Here is a 17,120-nt window from a genome sequence, read left to right on the forward strand (position 1 = left end):
TCCCCCCAAATCTAATCAAACCACTATCATTCCCATTTGTAACCAAATTTAAAGTTTAACTGTTAGTTATCGTGAGAAAAAGATACATGGCGACTTGTGTGACCATTGACCTTCCATTGCACATGTAAGCGCCCCAAACTACTCAGATCAACGTCACTCCACTATGCATACTTCAACCACCTTTCAAGTTTTATCTGTCCAACATTTCTTCAGTTATTCCGAAAATGATAACAGGATGGATGGATAGATATCCCAAAATATAATGCCTCTGGTAATACCATGGTCACATTTGCTCTACGGCGGCCGTATGGCGAGTCGAAAACAGCCGTTTTAACATTTTTGTACCAGCTGCATATGGTGGTTTGAATTAAAGTTAATGAAACGGCTGTTTTCGACTCGCCGTACGGCCGCCGTAGAGCAAATGTGACCAAGGTATAACCGCCGGAGAAGGCCAGGGGCATAACAAATGTTGTTTATGATGGGTTTTTTTTTATCAAACTGACAATTTTGATGTGTCAAATAATTTTTTTTTACTTTTATAATCACAATTTTGGTGTGTCAAATAATTTTTTTACTTTTATAATCAGTTAGCTTTATTTTGCTTTAAACACATGTAGACACTGCTTTTGAAGTGCTCAGACTAAAGCTAAAAATTGAAATCATCACTAAAAACACATGAAGAATTTTTCAGAATTAATACTAGGCCCCTGCTTGGCGGGTTGAAAAAAAATTCAAAGGAAATCAAAACCAAAGGTGAGAATCAAGAAAGGGTAAAGAGGAGCAATATAAATAAAGTTTCATCATATTGATTATAAAATAATGAGATTTTTTTAAGTTTGAAAGGTCTTGTTTTGCTTTGATGCTTTCTATGGCAAAATTTGCAAACTGGCAAACATGATTCAAAATGGTTGATTTTGTGCCTTTGTGGACAACTCTCCATTCATTTTGTACACAGATTTTCAGATTTATATCCATTATTTTTCAAATCGCATCTTGACTTCTTCTAAGCATAACATATATCATAGAGAAAATAATATACACCAAATATGTCAAGGTCAGAAAGAAAATGAAGCTGGAAAATCTGAAAAGTTGTCGACAAAACAAGTGAAGAGATGTCCGCAAAATCAACAATTTGGAAGCACGTTTGCCAATTAAAGATCCCTCTAGAAAGGGTTGCAGGACTCTTCAGACTGCCAAAAAATCCCTTATGCTATAGCTTATTTTAATGATAGTTGTTTGAAATTGCTCCTCTCATTTTACTTTTTCCAACAAGATTGATTCTCTCCATGCGCTTTGGACATTGTTAGTTGAAAATCCACCTTGGGTTTTATCAAGTGCTGTTTGCTGCTCCACATCTGGGCATTGTTTTTATCTAAGCATGTGTTTTGTTTCACCCTAAAAGGACCAGGCTATTTTTTTTTGGGGGGGGGCATCAAAGCCCCCAGCCCTTTTAGGGCACTATGCATGTTTAGAATCCTATGCCAGAGCAGCTCTGTTATACTTACCAAAACATATACCAAGAAATAGGTAGTTAAACTGAATTCCAAGTGGGAGAGTAACTTTCCAGACTTCATAACCAAATATTCCAGTCAACAGGTATACTATAGCCATAGACTAAAAAAAAAATAATGAAACATAATGGGTCAAGGTGCAATTAGGATAAGCTGAGAGTAAGCCCTGATTTACACACACACAAAAAAAAAAAAATGAAAGTTAGGTCTCATCTTCCTAAAGGGGTTCAAGTGACCATAGCATCACAGCTTCTAAAATCGGAAGGGAAGGGGGAGGACTGAGGGAGGCCGGGACTCCTGAATTTGAAAGGGTTTCTTTTCTATTTTGCCACTGAAAATAGGCCTTTTGAAATCCACTTTTGTCACAATGGCTACTGCTTTTCAATATTCGGGTTTGATAAAAAAAAAGTCAGGGGGGGGGTGTAGAACGTCTAATGATGTAATGTCCCTTCCTGTCCTCAGCCTATAAGCCTATTTAGTCATCTGCAAGTAACCATGGACCTATGAAAGCTGGACATTCATCGGTTAGTTAATGAATTCACTGACATCTGACTGTTATTGTCATGTGAATAACATTCTCTTCATATTTTATCTCCTGTGATACCATCATGGTCGCCGTCAATTAAACCATGAGTTACAGAAGCTTTCGGTGATTAGACATTTAACATTAGACAAATTGTATGCGCAGAAGGTAATAAATTACCTAAATTCTCTGAAATTAATGTGCAGTTCTGGTTTACAAATAAATATCTTAGTTCCATGGTTTTTATTTGGGGAAAATGTATGAATATTTCGAGATAGAGGCTGAAATGAAATTGATTGATTGTAATTTACAATCACATTTTCAAGATTTCCTCATAATATTCTAGAGAAACACGGTGGGTTTCTTGTAGGGGTTGTCCCCCTCTCGTTGTTGGTAAGGTCATTATGAGTGTGCAAATCGATAATAATATATTTGATATCACAAAAATCGTCTGCTTCTCAATTTGCTGTTCCAAAACTGAACCATCTTAATTGAAAGGTATAATCTGTTACAGGACATCAGCCAACAAACGCCAAGAAGAGGAAAAAGATTCCTTTGTAAAGATCAGATTCGCCTCGGTAGCTGCTATTGTCAAAACACCTGTATGTTCTCATTAATATGCACATAATCAGGATACGGCGACTATGATTGCTTCAAAAGAATGCTCGCATTAATCGTCCATTTCTTATAGGTCCATGAAGCAACCAAGATAACCAGTCAGACTAGGTACATAAAGCTTCAAGTCCTTTACGAGTCAGTGTCCTTTAGCAAGGTGTCAATTCACATTTGGCCACCCTCCATCCATAAGATAAATGAGTACTCATTGCATGAATACTCCACAGGAAGTGGAGATTGTGCACGTGCACCATTTCTTCAGCAAGCCAGAATCCAATACTTGGGGTAATAATATATCTGTAAAACACTAGTGGCGTCCTTCCAATGTGACAAGTGCTGTGGAAAAAAAAGGTGCAATTCTGTAGTCTGAATATATTTGGTAGGCCTACAGATGCTTTATCATTCAAACAGACTGAAAATAGCAGTCAGAAGGCTGTAGTGTATCCAGGACAAAATATATAAATGCAATTATTACAAAAGTGTCAATGAAAAGAGGAAATGAGGGTCAGGTATGATAGCAATGTAATAAATACCAGTTGCATAAATGATGCAGCTGGAATGTCTACATGTATATCATAATCAAGGGGGGGGGGGGAAGAAAAGTAATTAGGTTCTAGCAAATACAGTCACATGACGTGTACACGAAGGAGATAATAAAATGAAAGAAACTCAAACCCAGAATACCAAGAAGATTAAGGGATAAAAGATGGAGAAAGAAAAGGAGGAAGAGGGGAGGATGAGAAGAAGATAATTATGAAGAAAACCAAATTTTCCATCAGCGTGAATTTGCCTTTTCAGATTTTAACAATGTTTTTTATTTGTAAAGTAGTATTCTATTCCACAGCAACTATCCAAGACAAAGAAGACAGTGACGACGAAGAAGAAGATAAAGACAGAGGTAAAGAAGTACAAAGACAGATCTATGCAACGTTTCCTGCTCCATCCCTCATTTGTTAGTGGGGCATTCAAATTTGAAATTCTTACCAATTGACTAAAGTCGGAGCTCCAAGGGAGGTAAAAGACCCCTGTCAGATATTTCTCCCAGTGAGATAAGAAGAAAGCCCCAGTAATATGCCACTGTGCCACAAAGAATATCCAACTTGATCCTCCATAATCCTCCCAGCCTTTGCCATAGACCGAAACGGCTGCAATCGGCATGAGACCACACAGGATACTGTCACTTCCATGGTCAAAGAGCTCCCCCAGTGGTGTACTTGAGCCAGTTCTCCGAGCTTGCTTACCATCTAATCCATCTGTTGAAGAAGAAGAACGTTCAGCTTATAAAGTGTTAGATTCATCAATGGAGGTTTGGCCTGTGTATTCAGCTCATTCTTACGGGGTCGTTTCCATAATTCTAGTTGTAAAGTTATGAATAACTCTTTAAAAAAAACCTGAAATGTTTTCTGCATCAGTTTGAAATATCCAGATAGACATTTATGCATATGACATCATAATCTCATAGCGCCCTTCCTCAGAGGATATAGGCATATGCATAAACGGATTTGTCAGAGATGCGCCAGCTGCAGATCACCAATACATGGAAGGCAATGGCTGCAGCCTCTAAGATGGGGAAGATGGAGGCGTGATGATGTCAATGCATAAGGTCTATATTTCTAGGGTCCTGCAAGACATGCTTTGTATTAATCAATTCCATTGAACCTACAGTAGGTTTGAAACTGGCTTTAAATAGCAGTCGACTGGCAAACTACTACTCATTCCATTTGGCCCTTCCTTAATTCAGAAAGATACGCACTATGACGAGAGCAAGTGCTTTCATTCTCACCTAAGGAATGTCCGGCAAACTGGCAGATGCCTGCAACAACCCAAACCCATCCAGGAATGGGTGGATACTCAACCTTGTTCCTGTTGCTACCGCAGAAGTCCCAGTCGTAATAGGCTACAAGCAGGAACTGGCACACGAAGAACAAGAACCCAATGAAGGTCATGAGGTTTGGAGCCAACCACATAGGGAATAACTGAAAATATAATGAACAAAGAATAAAGTCGATCTGTTTGACAAAGCATTTCAGTATGTGTGTTGGGGGGGAGTAGTAATGGGGGCCCTCATGTCTATTGTGATATGGGAATGTGACGCTTTGCAGGCCTCCTTTATCAGTCCTCATTCAGATCTCTTGATACTCAGTTTTGATAGATGTTGCTCAGAATCTACTCAGCCCACTAAGACCCTTCCCCCTAATATCATAAGATACAAGTTCGAATGAAATGCCAATGAAGGAGAACATAAATCACATACTTCTAACTAGCACAAACTCGCTAACAGGCCATTCAGTGACCTCCACAGCACTGCAACCTTTATACACGTACAGGCGATCCAGAAGAAATGCAAGGAATCAACTTCAGTCAGATAATATCTATACCAGGATGCACTCTGGAAATTAAACATGCTTTCATACTTCGGTCACCAAGTACTTTCTGGACCAATACTCCAATAACAAATTCTAACACAGTAAGAAACTTACTGTGTTCTCTCCCTTTTTATCCCTTTTATAGCCACTTTGTAGCCCTTTTGAAAAAAATTGCTAAAATAACAGCAAGATTTGTCTATTTTAGATTTCTTTCTAGAATTTAATACATGAAATGGCTACAGTACACAATGGCTAATACATTTGAATTTTATCTACTTTGCAGAATATACACTGTTTTGTTAATTTCAGTGTTTTTTTAAAGTATCATACATGGGGCAATTCCATAAAATATATACAAGTCCGACCCCCCGTATTTGGGACCTTCATAAAATTTTCTGTCTCTGATTTTTGGTTCTTTTGACAGTCTGTAATGCTGTCAAATGCCCAAGACTTGGCCAGTCTATTAGTGAAGTAAGACTTAAGAAAAATGGGTGTCGAATGTACACTGTACAAAAAGGTTGATCATTTTATGGAATTGCCCATAGAATAAGTGAGAGATTACCTTGACAAGTGCATTCCAAAATGGATGCAGGACATAGGTAGCTAATGGTGACGTATCCAGGCTGCTGTACTGTAAATAAAAGAAAGAATGAATGGAATTACACACTCATATGTCAGACAATAAATTACTTGATCCTTATCAGTCCGCATACAAACCACAACATGGCACTGAAACTGCCCTGCTGAGAGTTAAAAATGACATTTTGTGTGCTTTGGATAACCGCAAAGCTGTATTTGTAATTTTGTTAGATCTTAGTGCCGCTTTTGACACAATTGATTTTGATATTTTTGACAAAAGACTCATACAATGTTTTGGAATTCATGGTAATGTTAAAAGTTGGATTTTATCTTATTTTAAAGACCGCAAAAGTCAAGTCTGTATTGCTGGGCATACTTCATCTGAACATACCTTAGAGTTTGGTGTGCCACAAGGATCTGTGGTTGGCCCAGGAATGTCTATGCAGATGACACTCAGATTTATATTGAATTTGATCCAAAAATACCTGGTGACACTGTCATTGCATTGCATAAGCTTCAAGTATGTATTAGAGAATTAAAATCATGGATGACTGTCAATAAACTCAAGTTAAATGAGGAAAAAACAGAGTTCTTTATAGCAGCTTCTACCCATAATATGAATTATCTTAATAATGTTTCCTTGGATGTTTGTGGTACACAAATAAAGCCATCCAATTCTGTTCGTAATCTTGGTGTCTATTTTGATAATAACATGATTATGTCAAATCATGTTTCCTCTCTGACTTGCTCCTTGAATTTCAATCTGCACAACATTGGACGCATACGTTGCTTTATCAATGAAACTACATGTAATCATGTAGTGACATCACTTGTTCTCTCACGTCTAGACTACTGTAATTCACTCCTATACGGCATTACTGTTAAAGACATGAAAAAATTGCAGACCATTCAAAATAGATCAGCTAGACTTATTTTTAAGGTAAATCGTAGGGAACATTCTTCACCATTATTACAGCAGTTGCATTGGCTTCCAGTCTCTAAACGCATTGTTTTCAAGATTCTTGCTCTCGTATTTAAAGCACATATGGGGGAAGCTCCTGCTTATCTATCAGACATAATTAGTAATTATATTCATATGGGCAATACTAGATTCCTTAGATCACATGCTGACCAATACCTCCTTAAACACAGAAGAAGTTTTAGTTCATATGGTGATAAAGCATTTGCTAATTTTGTGCCCAAATTATGGAATAAACTGCCTGTAACAGTAAGATCTGCTGACAAGTTAAAAACTTTTAAATCTCTGCTTAAAACACATTTGCTCATTGATTTTTTTCTCCTTATATGATTTTTTGTGTAACTATAGGTTTAAATATTCATGTTTAGTTCTCTTTCGTAAGGTGTTTCTTTGTTAGGGTTTAGCTTAGGCCTGGTGTTTTTAGAGCCCTTGTGAGATATGTACATGTACCTGCCGGATTGCCTTCTGGGCAAGTTCCTTAAACTGCGGGTGAACTAAGATCAGGCACCAGTCCAGTAGATAGATCTTAAGTGTTGTTTAATGTAATTATTATTATTATTAGTTATTTATTATAAAATGCTTTGATCAAATTTTTGGTAAATATAAGTACCTGTTATGTATGTATGTATGTATGTATGTATGTATGTCATTCATTGGCAAGTACAGGGACTTCAGGGGAGCGTTTCATCAACATTTTTGTCAGACAAGTTGTCACATCTGATAACTTTCCTTGATTCTGACTGGCTGAAAGACACTGTTTGTATGGTAACTGTCAGATAAAACAGGACTTGTCAGATATGTCTGACAAGTCCTTTCATGAAACGGTCCCCAGAGCTCAAGACCCAGGCCAAGGTGGAGAATCATGGGTACTACAAAAAAGTTCATTAAATAATTTGAAATCAAATTAAGATTTGCACTCATTTGATTCATATTGAAAAAAAAAACCATCAATTCATAATTCAAAGTTCTTCTTCATGAAAAAATCAAAACATCGGCATCTGGCCTGCCTAAGTTTATACCTATTCACAAAACTACTAAAGGTATTTAGCTATTCAAAAAAATAAACCAAAATCTCTTGCAACTCGGACTTGATGATCTAGTGTTCTTTGCTAGATTATCAAAGGTTTGCACATAATGTTATGTATATATTTCTAACTTCACTTTCATACTTTTCCTTCTTGATTTTAACTCCCCTACATGTATTTCTAGCCTCCCTCATATCCTTCCATGTAAGTTCACCAATTTCCTTCTGTCTTTGCCTGTAAACTTTTTTCATCAAATACCATTTTCCGTATATTGCATATTTTGATGGAAAGGCCAAAACTTTTTGTCATTGCTTTCTTCCTTTCCTTTCTTAACTCTAACCTCCCACAAACAATTATTTGCAAGCAAATAAAGACTTTGACCTTTTTAATACAAAATCTAATTTTGCGAAAGATTTTAACAGGACATTTTTATTTTAATTTATCACCCCTTTTCTTTTCATTTCTTTTTTCTCCTTTCTTGGTCAGGAAACTTTTTAGTGGGTCCATGACCACAAAGCCCCTACATCTGTCACAAGTGGAGGGAATGAGGGGGGGGGGAGAGTGTAATCCTTAAGACCAGCATTTTAGTATAATGAAAGCTTTATTTCTACAAGACAAGGTACTTTGTAGGGAAATGCAAGCGTGAAGCACAAGCTGAGATTTTTGAAAAAATGACATAAAATCAGCCATTTTGAGGACTCTTATCGGTTTTCATCTTATCCCAGAGCTGCCAACCCGAAAAGGAACATTTCAGTATTTTATAAGCTGAAAATCAGTATTTCGGTGAGGAAATCAGTATTTTCAAAAAATACCATAGGACCACACATAAAACTGAAACTTTAGAAATCAGTATTTTACATGAAACTATCAGTATTCTTCTCACTTTTCAGTACTAAATACTGAAAATCAGTACTACTTGGCAGCTCTGTTATCCACTATTCTAGATTTCAATTCTTATTTTTTATGTTCTCCTTTTATTTTACATTATGAACCTGAATAAAGAAAAACTAAGAAAAATGAAGTGATGTTCAAAGGGTGTAAAAATAAATGGGGCACACACATCGGCAAAGTTTTCTTTTTCCATCCATCTGTTGTAACAGTTTCCGAAAGGAACGATTTCATTCAATAGCAGTAAACGTAAGAAAAATATGAGACAAACAATGTAAATGGTCATCAATAACCATGGCCGTACACTTAATTTTTTTGTAGGGGGTAAAGCGAGGGAGCGAAGCTACACGGCTAGTCACTGGGGCGCTTTTGCATTTTGAAAATTGCAATTGAAGGATTTTGTGAGTAATTTTGGAGAATTTAATGAAAATAAAAAAAAAATGTTTTCAATTTTCTTTTTTTGATTTTTTTTTTGTTGGGGGGGGGAACTGCCCCCTTCCCCCACTGTGTATGGTCATGATGATAACCCTAACCACCATCATTATGATATTCATCATTATTATCCTACTGATGTTATTCTAATCATTTATCATCACTGTTATTATTACCATATTATTATCATACCTCAAATATATTAGGGGATGATTACATACATGTAGGTCAACCCCCCCCCCCCCCCACATTTGAAATATTGGGGGATATCCCCAAGGCCAAGTCAATCCCCTGGGATCAAACCCATCAAAGTTCACTAGACCTTCTAAATTATTTTTTGGGGGTGGGGGGAATTTACATTTTCACCAAGGCCCAAAGCCCCAAACCATTTTTTCCTCCTCTCCTAATTTTCCTTCTTCACCCTAATGTTACAACAATTCTTAAAATATTTACTGCTTTTAATTAAGTCTTGAAAAGACAATGTCAAAATTATAAAAATATCATCACAGAGTCCTGAGCTGAGACTCCTCTATTAAAGTTATTCTAGGTTATTTGCACTTAGATCTAGCTCTAGAGCCTAAACTTGCATTTGCACATTTCTTTTTACAGTGCAGTGGCTGGAATCCTGGATGATATTTATGAAAGCTTTGAAACAAAATCACAAATTGACATTAATCATGATTGCATGAATGGATCATTTAAATTCTTTCAAGATGATTGAGTGACGAATCAATGTAGATTGATTGATTTTATTTGGCAAGTCACCGTGACATATAATGTAGCAATAAAAACAGGCTTGCACAGGATGACCCACGAAAGCTCGAAAGCGAGGTCCTCAAGACCTCAACATATAGAATTACGATCATAAAATGATAAAATTATACTATTTACATAGTTTATAAATGAAGAATAAAAATCAGAATTTACTGTTAGCAATAAATAAGAAGATATAGAGATACAAGAAGAATATTACGAAGAACTAGAAGAAAGTAGGAAGAATAGAAGAAAGAGTTGGAGAATTACAGAACAAAAAGGATGAGGAAGAAAAAGAATGAGAAGAAAAACACACAGCAAAAACAGTGACAACAATAACAACACAAAGAAGAGAAGGAAGAGAGAAAATAAATATTTAGAAAGAATAAAAGAAAGGACATATCGATCGAAAAAATTTTAATCAAACTATGTGAAATAAATAATACCTGGTAGAGAAGAGAAAAGAACATGGTGAGTATTCAGGCAAAATCGACCATATGTGGCATAACATTAACATTATTTGCATCTAGTTTTAGTCTTTGTTGACTCTCAAGTGAAAGATATTCAATAAAGTCTTACTTTGCATTGGCAAAAAGTTTCCTATTTTCTATTTCCTTTAATTTTTATGTCATTGCCATTGATTGGGCCTGGGAAGAGAATTACAATGTAAGATTAAGAACAAATTTTCATTTTATTTCAAATTACTTTAGTCTTAGGTGGATAAATAGGAATGTCTATCCTCGCGAGTCTTCACCAAGCCTAGCCAGGAGGCTTCTAGAGAGTAAAAATCATTTACTAACGTAAGGTTACTCTCATACGAAGCCAGGTCTTCCTTCTCATTGGAAGCCAAAACCTGAAACTTTCACCCCCGAGATTTCTACTTTCCTTCTAGAAGATCTAGCCCTAAATCATGTACATGGGATAAAACTTCATTTCCGACATTTCTACGCTCTCGTTTTTATTTTTGAACAAGAATTCATAAAAAAATGAGAGAAATATTGTGAAAAGACGGAAGAGACTTGCCTGATGTTTACGCCGCCATCTTGTTTCCTATTGTTCTTCGCCAACGTTACAGACGCGTGCCGTCTTTTCACAATATTTCTCTCATTTTTTTTATGAATTCTTGTTCAAAAATAAAAACGAGAGAGTAGAAATGTCAGAAATGAAGTTTTATCCCATACATGATTTAGGGCTAGATCTTCTAGAAGGAATGAACATGAATGAAGGAAAGTAGAAATCTCAGGGGTGAAAGTTTCAGGTTTTGGCTTCTGATGTAGCGATCGCAACGGGTTCGCGTTTAACACATTTCCTATTCTGCCAACACACAAAATGGGCAAAATTCATTGAGCCAGTGTATCAACATTTCAAATCCTTTTTTTCATAAAATGTTACGATCTTTTTCTATTATATCTAAACTTTTTATTTCTAGTCAATTTACTCACATTTGCATCGCCAAAATGTTGTTTTTAAGGCCGTTTTCGAGAGCACCAATTGTCCATCGTCACACGATGGAAGTCGCCATTTTGGAAAATATGACTCCAGAACCGGGTTAATCTTGCAAGTTACTCTTACTTGTTGATGCCCTCTAGGGGCATCAAATAACCATGTGTTATGTATCATTAAAATCGGCAGACTTTCTTCTACAAGTTAGTGACGATTTCAGTTCAATGTCGGCAATGTTTTTCGTTACAAAAAGGAGTTTTTTGGACACTTAAGGTAAATCATGTTTCTATTTTCTTACTTCAAAGCCGTATAAACAGAAAATTTCCCAGGGAACAGTCAAATATCAGATATAAATTAATTCTTTGAAGTGTATTTGTATCAGAAAATCTAATTTTGATATATAAGAATGTGTCGCATAGCTGCGCAAGAGGCGAATGCAAGCCCATGTTGTGCTGCCTAGAGTGTGATTTTGGTGCCATGGCTGACCGAAAGGAGTGAGTGGGCGTGGTTGCCGTGGGTGTGGTACTTGATGCATGTATGTTATTGTTAAACCCATTGAAATTAGTTGTAGGTGATAAGTTGTGCATTTGATTTCTGCATGAATTATGTGTATTGATGATAAATTAATGATAATTTCAACTTAATATTTCAAGAAAAAAAAACAGGCGGGAATTAAAGCATGTTTAATTCCAGTCTCATTTTTTTTTCATGGTGTACAGGCGCAGACCATGCATTGACTGCTGCCTGGTACTGGTATTAAAATGGATACATGACTATATCTATATTCTGTTGTTTTGTGTCATATCATATCAATAAGCTGTCTCATCAATTCACATGATGTACACAATAATGGGTCCCTGTTTTATTATGTTTACTAGGAGGGAGATTATTTTGTAAATGTGATTTTAAATGTAGTAGAAATTCAGATAATGTCAGAGACTTGCTTTTTAACTTTATATATTCCAATATATTTAATGTTAATATATTCTATAATTCTAAGCAGTGGAGTACATTTCTAGCTACTGTTGCAGCTCCAGCTGTCTGATCTCGCATTCTCGGATCTGCAAACAAGTTTGAGACATCATGGTAATTATACAGAATACAGAGTGAACATGGACAAACAGAAAGAAAAAAAAAATTACTTGCAAAACTTAATTTTCTACTTTTGAATGATATAAATCTTACAGATACCGGGAAGTATAGTGGGACATTCATTTTTATTTTCTGATTAAAGTCTGTTGAGGAATGAGACCCCCAAGAGTTGATTAATTTTTTTTAACAACGCAAAGCGTCCCATGCACTTCTCTTGTCTTATTCTAATTTGTTATCTTTCTTCTTGTATACTATATTTTCACAAATAGAAGCTGTTTGAATAAGAAAAATATGAAGGTAACACAGCCATGGTCTACAAGATCACCTCTTGTTTTGTATTTTAGTCAAATTAACTTAGTAACCTACATGAAAAAAAAGGATGGAAGTTTCTTAGATCGATAAGTACCTGTAGATCTGCCACCCAAAGGGTACTTGTCTTGGGTGGCAGAAAAGTTCCGCGTATAGCGTCCCTTTAAGAGGCCATATCTTCAGTTATGGTGCTCCAATTGTAATTTGGTCTTCACCATTGAATTTGTCTTGAAAAAACCTTTCAAGTGATGTATAATTTGTCTGTATTTAAAAAAAAAAATCATGTAATATAGCTATCTGATGGGTAGACAGCTGGCAGCCGTCTGTTTCGAGGAGTTTTTAAACATTTTTTTTTCATTTCTCCTCGTACACAGACGGCTCGCTATCGTGCAGCCACCATTAGGGGACTTGCAATGCAAAATCCCCCCGTCGGGGCTTTTCAATTTTTTGTCTTTAATGAATAAAAATTTCGAAAATTATAGTGACCAGAGTGCAAATTTATATTCCCTCTTGGCATCAATTGCCAAAAAACTGAGAAAAATGAAGTTAAAAGGAACAAAAACAGTGACTTACCTCGGCTGTCGCGCAAATTTACTTCCCCGTTTTATCCGATCTTAAGTACATAAACATATGGCCATTGAGTCCCCTGTATGGCAGTGTATCCTATTGCCGGACACCTGTATTTCAGTGCTTTAAAAATGACAACTAGAGGAAATACAATGAAGAAAAATTATACCTTGCTATTCCAAATATTCTGAAAATTATGAATATGATGAAATTATTTTATATTTTCCAACCGTTTTCTTTGCACCGCACTTGCCGCATACCCCTCCGCGAAAAACAATTATTTTCGTGCGTGACAAATTACATCATAATTCCGGACGCGCCACGGACGGGTAAAAATATTCTTAATTATAATGGTGTAAGAAAGAGTTGGTGTGATTTTTTCATGATATATTATCTCATGAGTAAATTCTAAGTTTTTGTTTGCTTTCTTATATCGATTTTGAGCAGATCTTTGTAATAAATTGGTGTTTGCTAACTAATTTCATTTTTTAAAAAATTTTTTGATTGCGTGTTCGATATGGCACTTTCCAGTATTTATGCTCGTTCATATCGTGACCCCTCAGTCAAGTTCTATCGATGCGCAGACGATCGTTGACGGCTCTCTACCTCGCGCACGGACGGCCGGGATATATACCTTGAGAACTAGCCGCCGTCGACGATCATGATCGATGGAGCGGACGAGATTGAAATTCGGCGAATCAGGCCCGAAATTAGGTCCGTATTGCCATCAGAAAATAGATCAATTGGGATCAATTGTTAATGCAAAACTATGTTATATGATATTTTAAGCATTTTCTGTCATTTTTGAGAAAAATAAGGTAAAAGTTGGATTTTTTCGCCTTGTTTTTGCAAACTTGTTCTTTTAATTGATCTGTGAAATTGAACTGCGGAAGTCTTACGGTACGAAATTGATTTCGTACGCAGTACTATGCGCGTCCGGAAATATGATAGTGTCCGGTAATACAATACGTGACTATACAGATCGCGCTAGAACTTCGGTCTCTGTATTTGGTGAGAGAAGCCAACGAAGTTCAGCTGAACAACCAACAAAACAGAGAGTCAGAGACCGAAGCTTTTGGTCTATCTGATGGGTGGGTCTATGAGAAGGAAGACCTGGTTTCGTATGACTATGTAGGTATGTGACAAAAAAAATGAAAATCCTCAAATCTCAATGAATTTGGTATCATTTGAAAGCCCTTAAAAAGACCTTTCAAATGATACCAAGAACTCAAATTTTCATCAAGAAATTATAAAGTTATTCCAGTTTAAGTCGCGCATATTTATCCAAATTTGTGGTCATTGTCTTAATGTAAAGTCAATGGAGTGCATAACCGATTTTTGTGACCATTTTGTGACCATTTTGAACCCAAGTCTTCAACGGGCTCTAACTTCTTTGTTTTTGAGCCCTTTGAAGTAATTTAGGTATCAATGGAAAGGTGAAAGAAAACTCAATTGATGTGTAATCATTTCACTTGGTAATTTTTCTTCTTATTATGTGTAAAATAATTTCTTTTAATTAATTCTAATTAATTATGCAAATTACAATTACTCGCCTCTTTTTTTGCCAAATGAAGGTGATAATGAGAGATAATTTGTATATAATTTAGTTGGCATCAAAACAGCATCATGTAGATAATTTCCTAAATGAATTTGTTTAAAGTATTGTTTTTTGTAATTTCTAATGTATTTCTTTGTTTTTCTGATATAAATTACAATTAGCTCTTTTTCAACTTTAGTATTGTGTACATGTATGTATGGGGTCTTTTTTTTTAACAAATGAAAAATATTATTCCTTTTGTACATGTACTTTGTATGGTATAAAAATACAAGTGTGCTTTTCTGATGTATTTGATTGTTTCACCAATTCTTTATGTATTTTATTGTTTCAACAATTTGTTTATAGATGGATAATGTAGCTTTCATTTTGGAGACCGTGGGCATTTGATTACAATTTTTTTTAGGAAGGATGAGCAGCAGAGTCTGAGGGTGTAAAGATGTAGCATTGCATGTAATTCAAGTATCAAGAAGGAAACATAAAAATTAAGCTTTAATATATGCATTTCTTAGATATGTATGATTACAACAAAGGCCATGTTCGAGCACTCCTTTTTTAATGAAAAATAAGTTCATATTCTAGCGTGAAATCACTGCACATAAATAAAGCTCTGAACAGCAACAAAAACAGGCATCAAAGCTCCAACACTCAAAACAATCTTGACACAAAAACTTATACCAATCTCATCCCCATTTCAACTTATGAACACAACGCCCCCCCCTGCACCCTTCTTGAAAAAAAAAATAATTATAATAAAATAGAAAAAAAATGAATAACATAGAAAAAAAAATAGACAATAGAGCCATGTGGAAGTGAAATATTTCCTCTGAGAGTGAAAAATTAAACAACAAATTTTTTGCATTTTAATCATGGGCGGAAATTGGCCCCAAAGGTAGGGGGACGCTGGCATCGGAGGCGAAAGCCAACAATTTTAGGGGGACCACCAAATTATTTTGATAATCAAAAAAATACACCAAAGGTTATCAACCAAAAATTATAGGGGGACGCAGAAAACTAAATTTGACAAGCAAAAAAAAATGAAAAAAAAAGGTTATCAAAAAAAAAAAATTGAGGTGGGGGGATCGTCCCCCACCTCAAATTAAGGGCGGGGGGGGGGGTACACTTCCCCCAGCTTTCGCCGCCTATGGATGCTGGCAACTCTGACAAGTTAAAAAAAAAAAGTTTATCCCCAAGGCCAAACTGTTGTAAGGTCATTTTAACCCAAAAAAGTTTGACCAAAAAAGAAAAAAAAATGTATTATTGTTACATGTCCCCCTATTATTTTGGGTAGGGGGACGTGTCCCCCTGGGATTTCCACCCATGAATTTAATTTTAGAAAAGTCAACATTGATATTCCACTGTCAAAAGCAAATCCAGTTTCCAAATGAAACGATAATCAACCACCTAGACTCTTGACTTGAGTCACATAACCTTGGGATGATAAAATCTTTCTGTGACAAATGTATGTATTAAAATCAATATCAGAATAATTATCTACGGTATAATGACAGAGATTTCCCCAAAAAGGCACAACATAATCATCAAGTAAGCAATTTACGATCTAGTTCAATCCAGCATGAACGACTCACTATCGACCGCTCCCATCACCCTGCCAACCGCAGGCGCATCGGGCAGCTCGACTGCCGAGAGACCGGCTGTGACAAGGGTAGCATCGCCCTGCCAACCGCAGGCGCATCGGGCAGCTCGACTGCCGAGAGACCGGCTGTGACAAGGGTAGCTGGCATCTCTTATATCTGGACTGCGCAACGTCAGAATCGCGTAAGTTTGGATTTTTTGATAATTCAAATATATTTCCAGTCAAATTGTATACCTAATCGGATTCTTGTTTTACTTACCATAAAAAATTTTCGAACATTTACGCGTCCAAAAATTTGATGAACTTTCAAGCTCCGATTTCCACACTTTACAGGCGAGTATCCACATTGAAACTTATATGTACAGAAAGAGCACATCTTCAGCTGTCTGTTAAAAGGCACGAGATTGCACCTACTATGTGCGCATGCGCATTAAACCCCATTTTCAATGAGCCGCCCAGACAGAGGCGATGCCACTCGCAGCAAAACCCGCGCGAAAACCGTGCCACCAAAACCAGCGCTCGCGATGCCCCCGTATTCGCACATAGCTAGACTATGAGAGTAACCTTAGTACGTTAGTAAATGATTTTACTCTCTAGATTCTAGAGTCTAGAAGCCTCCTGGCTAACCAGTCCAAGCCACGATGTTAAAAATTCGCTGAGATCACAGCCAAAGGCAGTCGTGAGCTCCGATCCTTGAACGTTGCCGAACGGGGTCTGGTCGGGCTAGCGTTACCCCCGTGTTACCGCTGGAGTCGCAGAGCGGAGCTGAATCAGTCTCTAACATTTTTGAGCTGATAATAATGAATGATGAGATATTACTTACCTTGTACTTATCGAATCCCTTGATCTGGTCATTGTTAAGATATATAATGCCTTTAATGGCCAT

The 17,120-nt window shown here is 36.5% G+C and overlaps 1 protein-coding gene across 1 annotated transcript in view; it reads right to left on the reverse strand.

Moving 5' to 3' along the window:
* The window catches only part of LOC121432166 (ethanolaminephosphotransferase 1-like), a 31,859-nt gene extending 14,739 nt beyond the window's left edge, over window positions 1-17,120 (reverse strand). The window contains exons 1-6 of the mRNA XM_041630021.1: window positions 17,058-17,120; window positions 5,986-6,108; window positions 5,578-5,646; window positions 4,433-4,625; window positions 3,634-3,902; window positions 1,506-1,614 (exon numbers count right to left, since the gene is read on the reverse strand). Coding sequence (XP_041485955.1) covers window positions 1,506-1,614; window positions 3,634-3,902; window positions 4,433-4,625; window positions 5,578-5,646; window positions 5,986-6,108; window positions 17,058-17,120 — 826 coding nt within the window. The remainder of the gene's footprint in view (window positions 1-1,505; window positions 1,615-3,633; window positions 3,903-4,432; window positions 4,626-5,577; window positions 5,647-5,985; window positions 6,109-17,057) is intronic.

Source organism: Lytechinus variegatus, chromosome 18, assembly GCF_018143015.1.
Source record: "Lytechinus variegatus isolate NC3 chromosome 18, Lvar_3.0, whole genome shotgun sequence".
NCBI classification, from domain to species: domain Eukaryota; kingdom Metazoa; phylum Echinodermata; class Echinoidea; order Temnopleuroida; family Toxopneustidae; genus Lytechinus; species Lytechinus variegatus.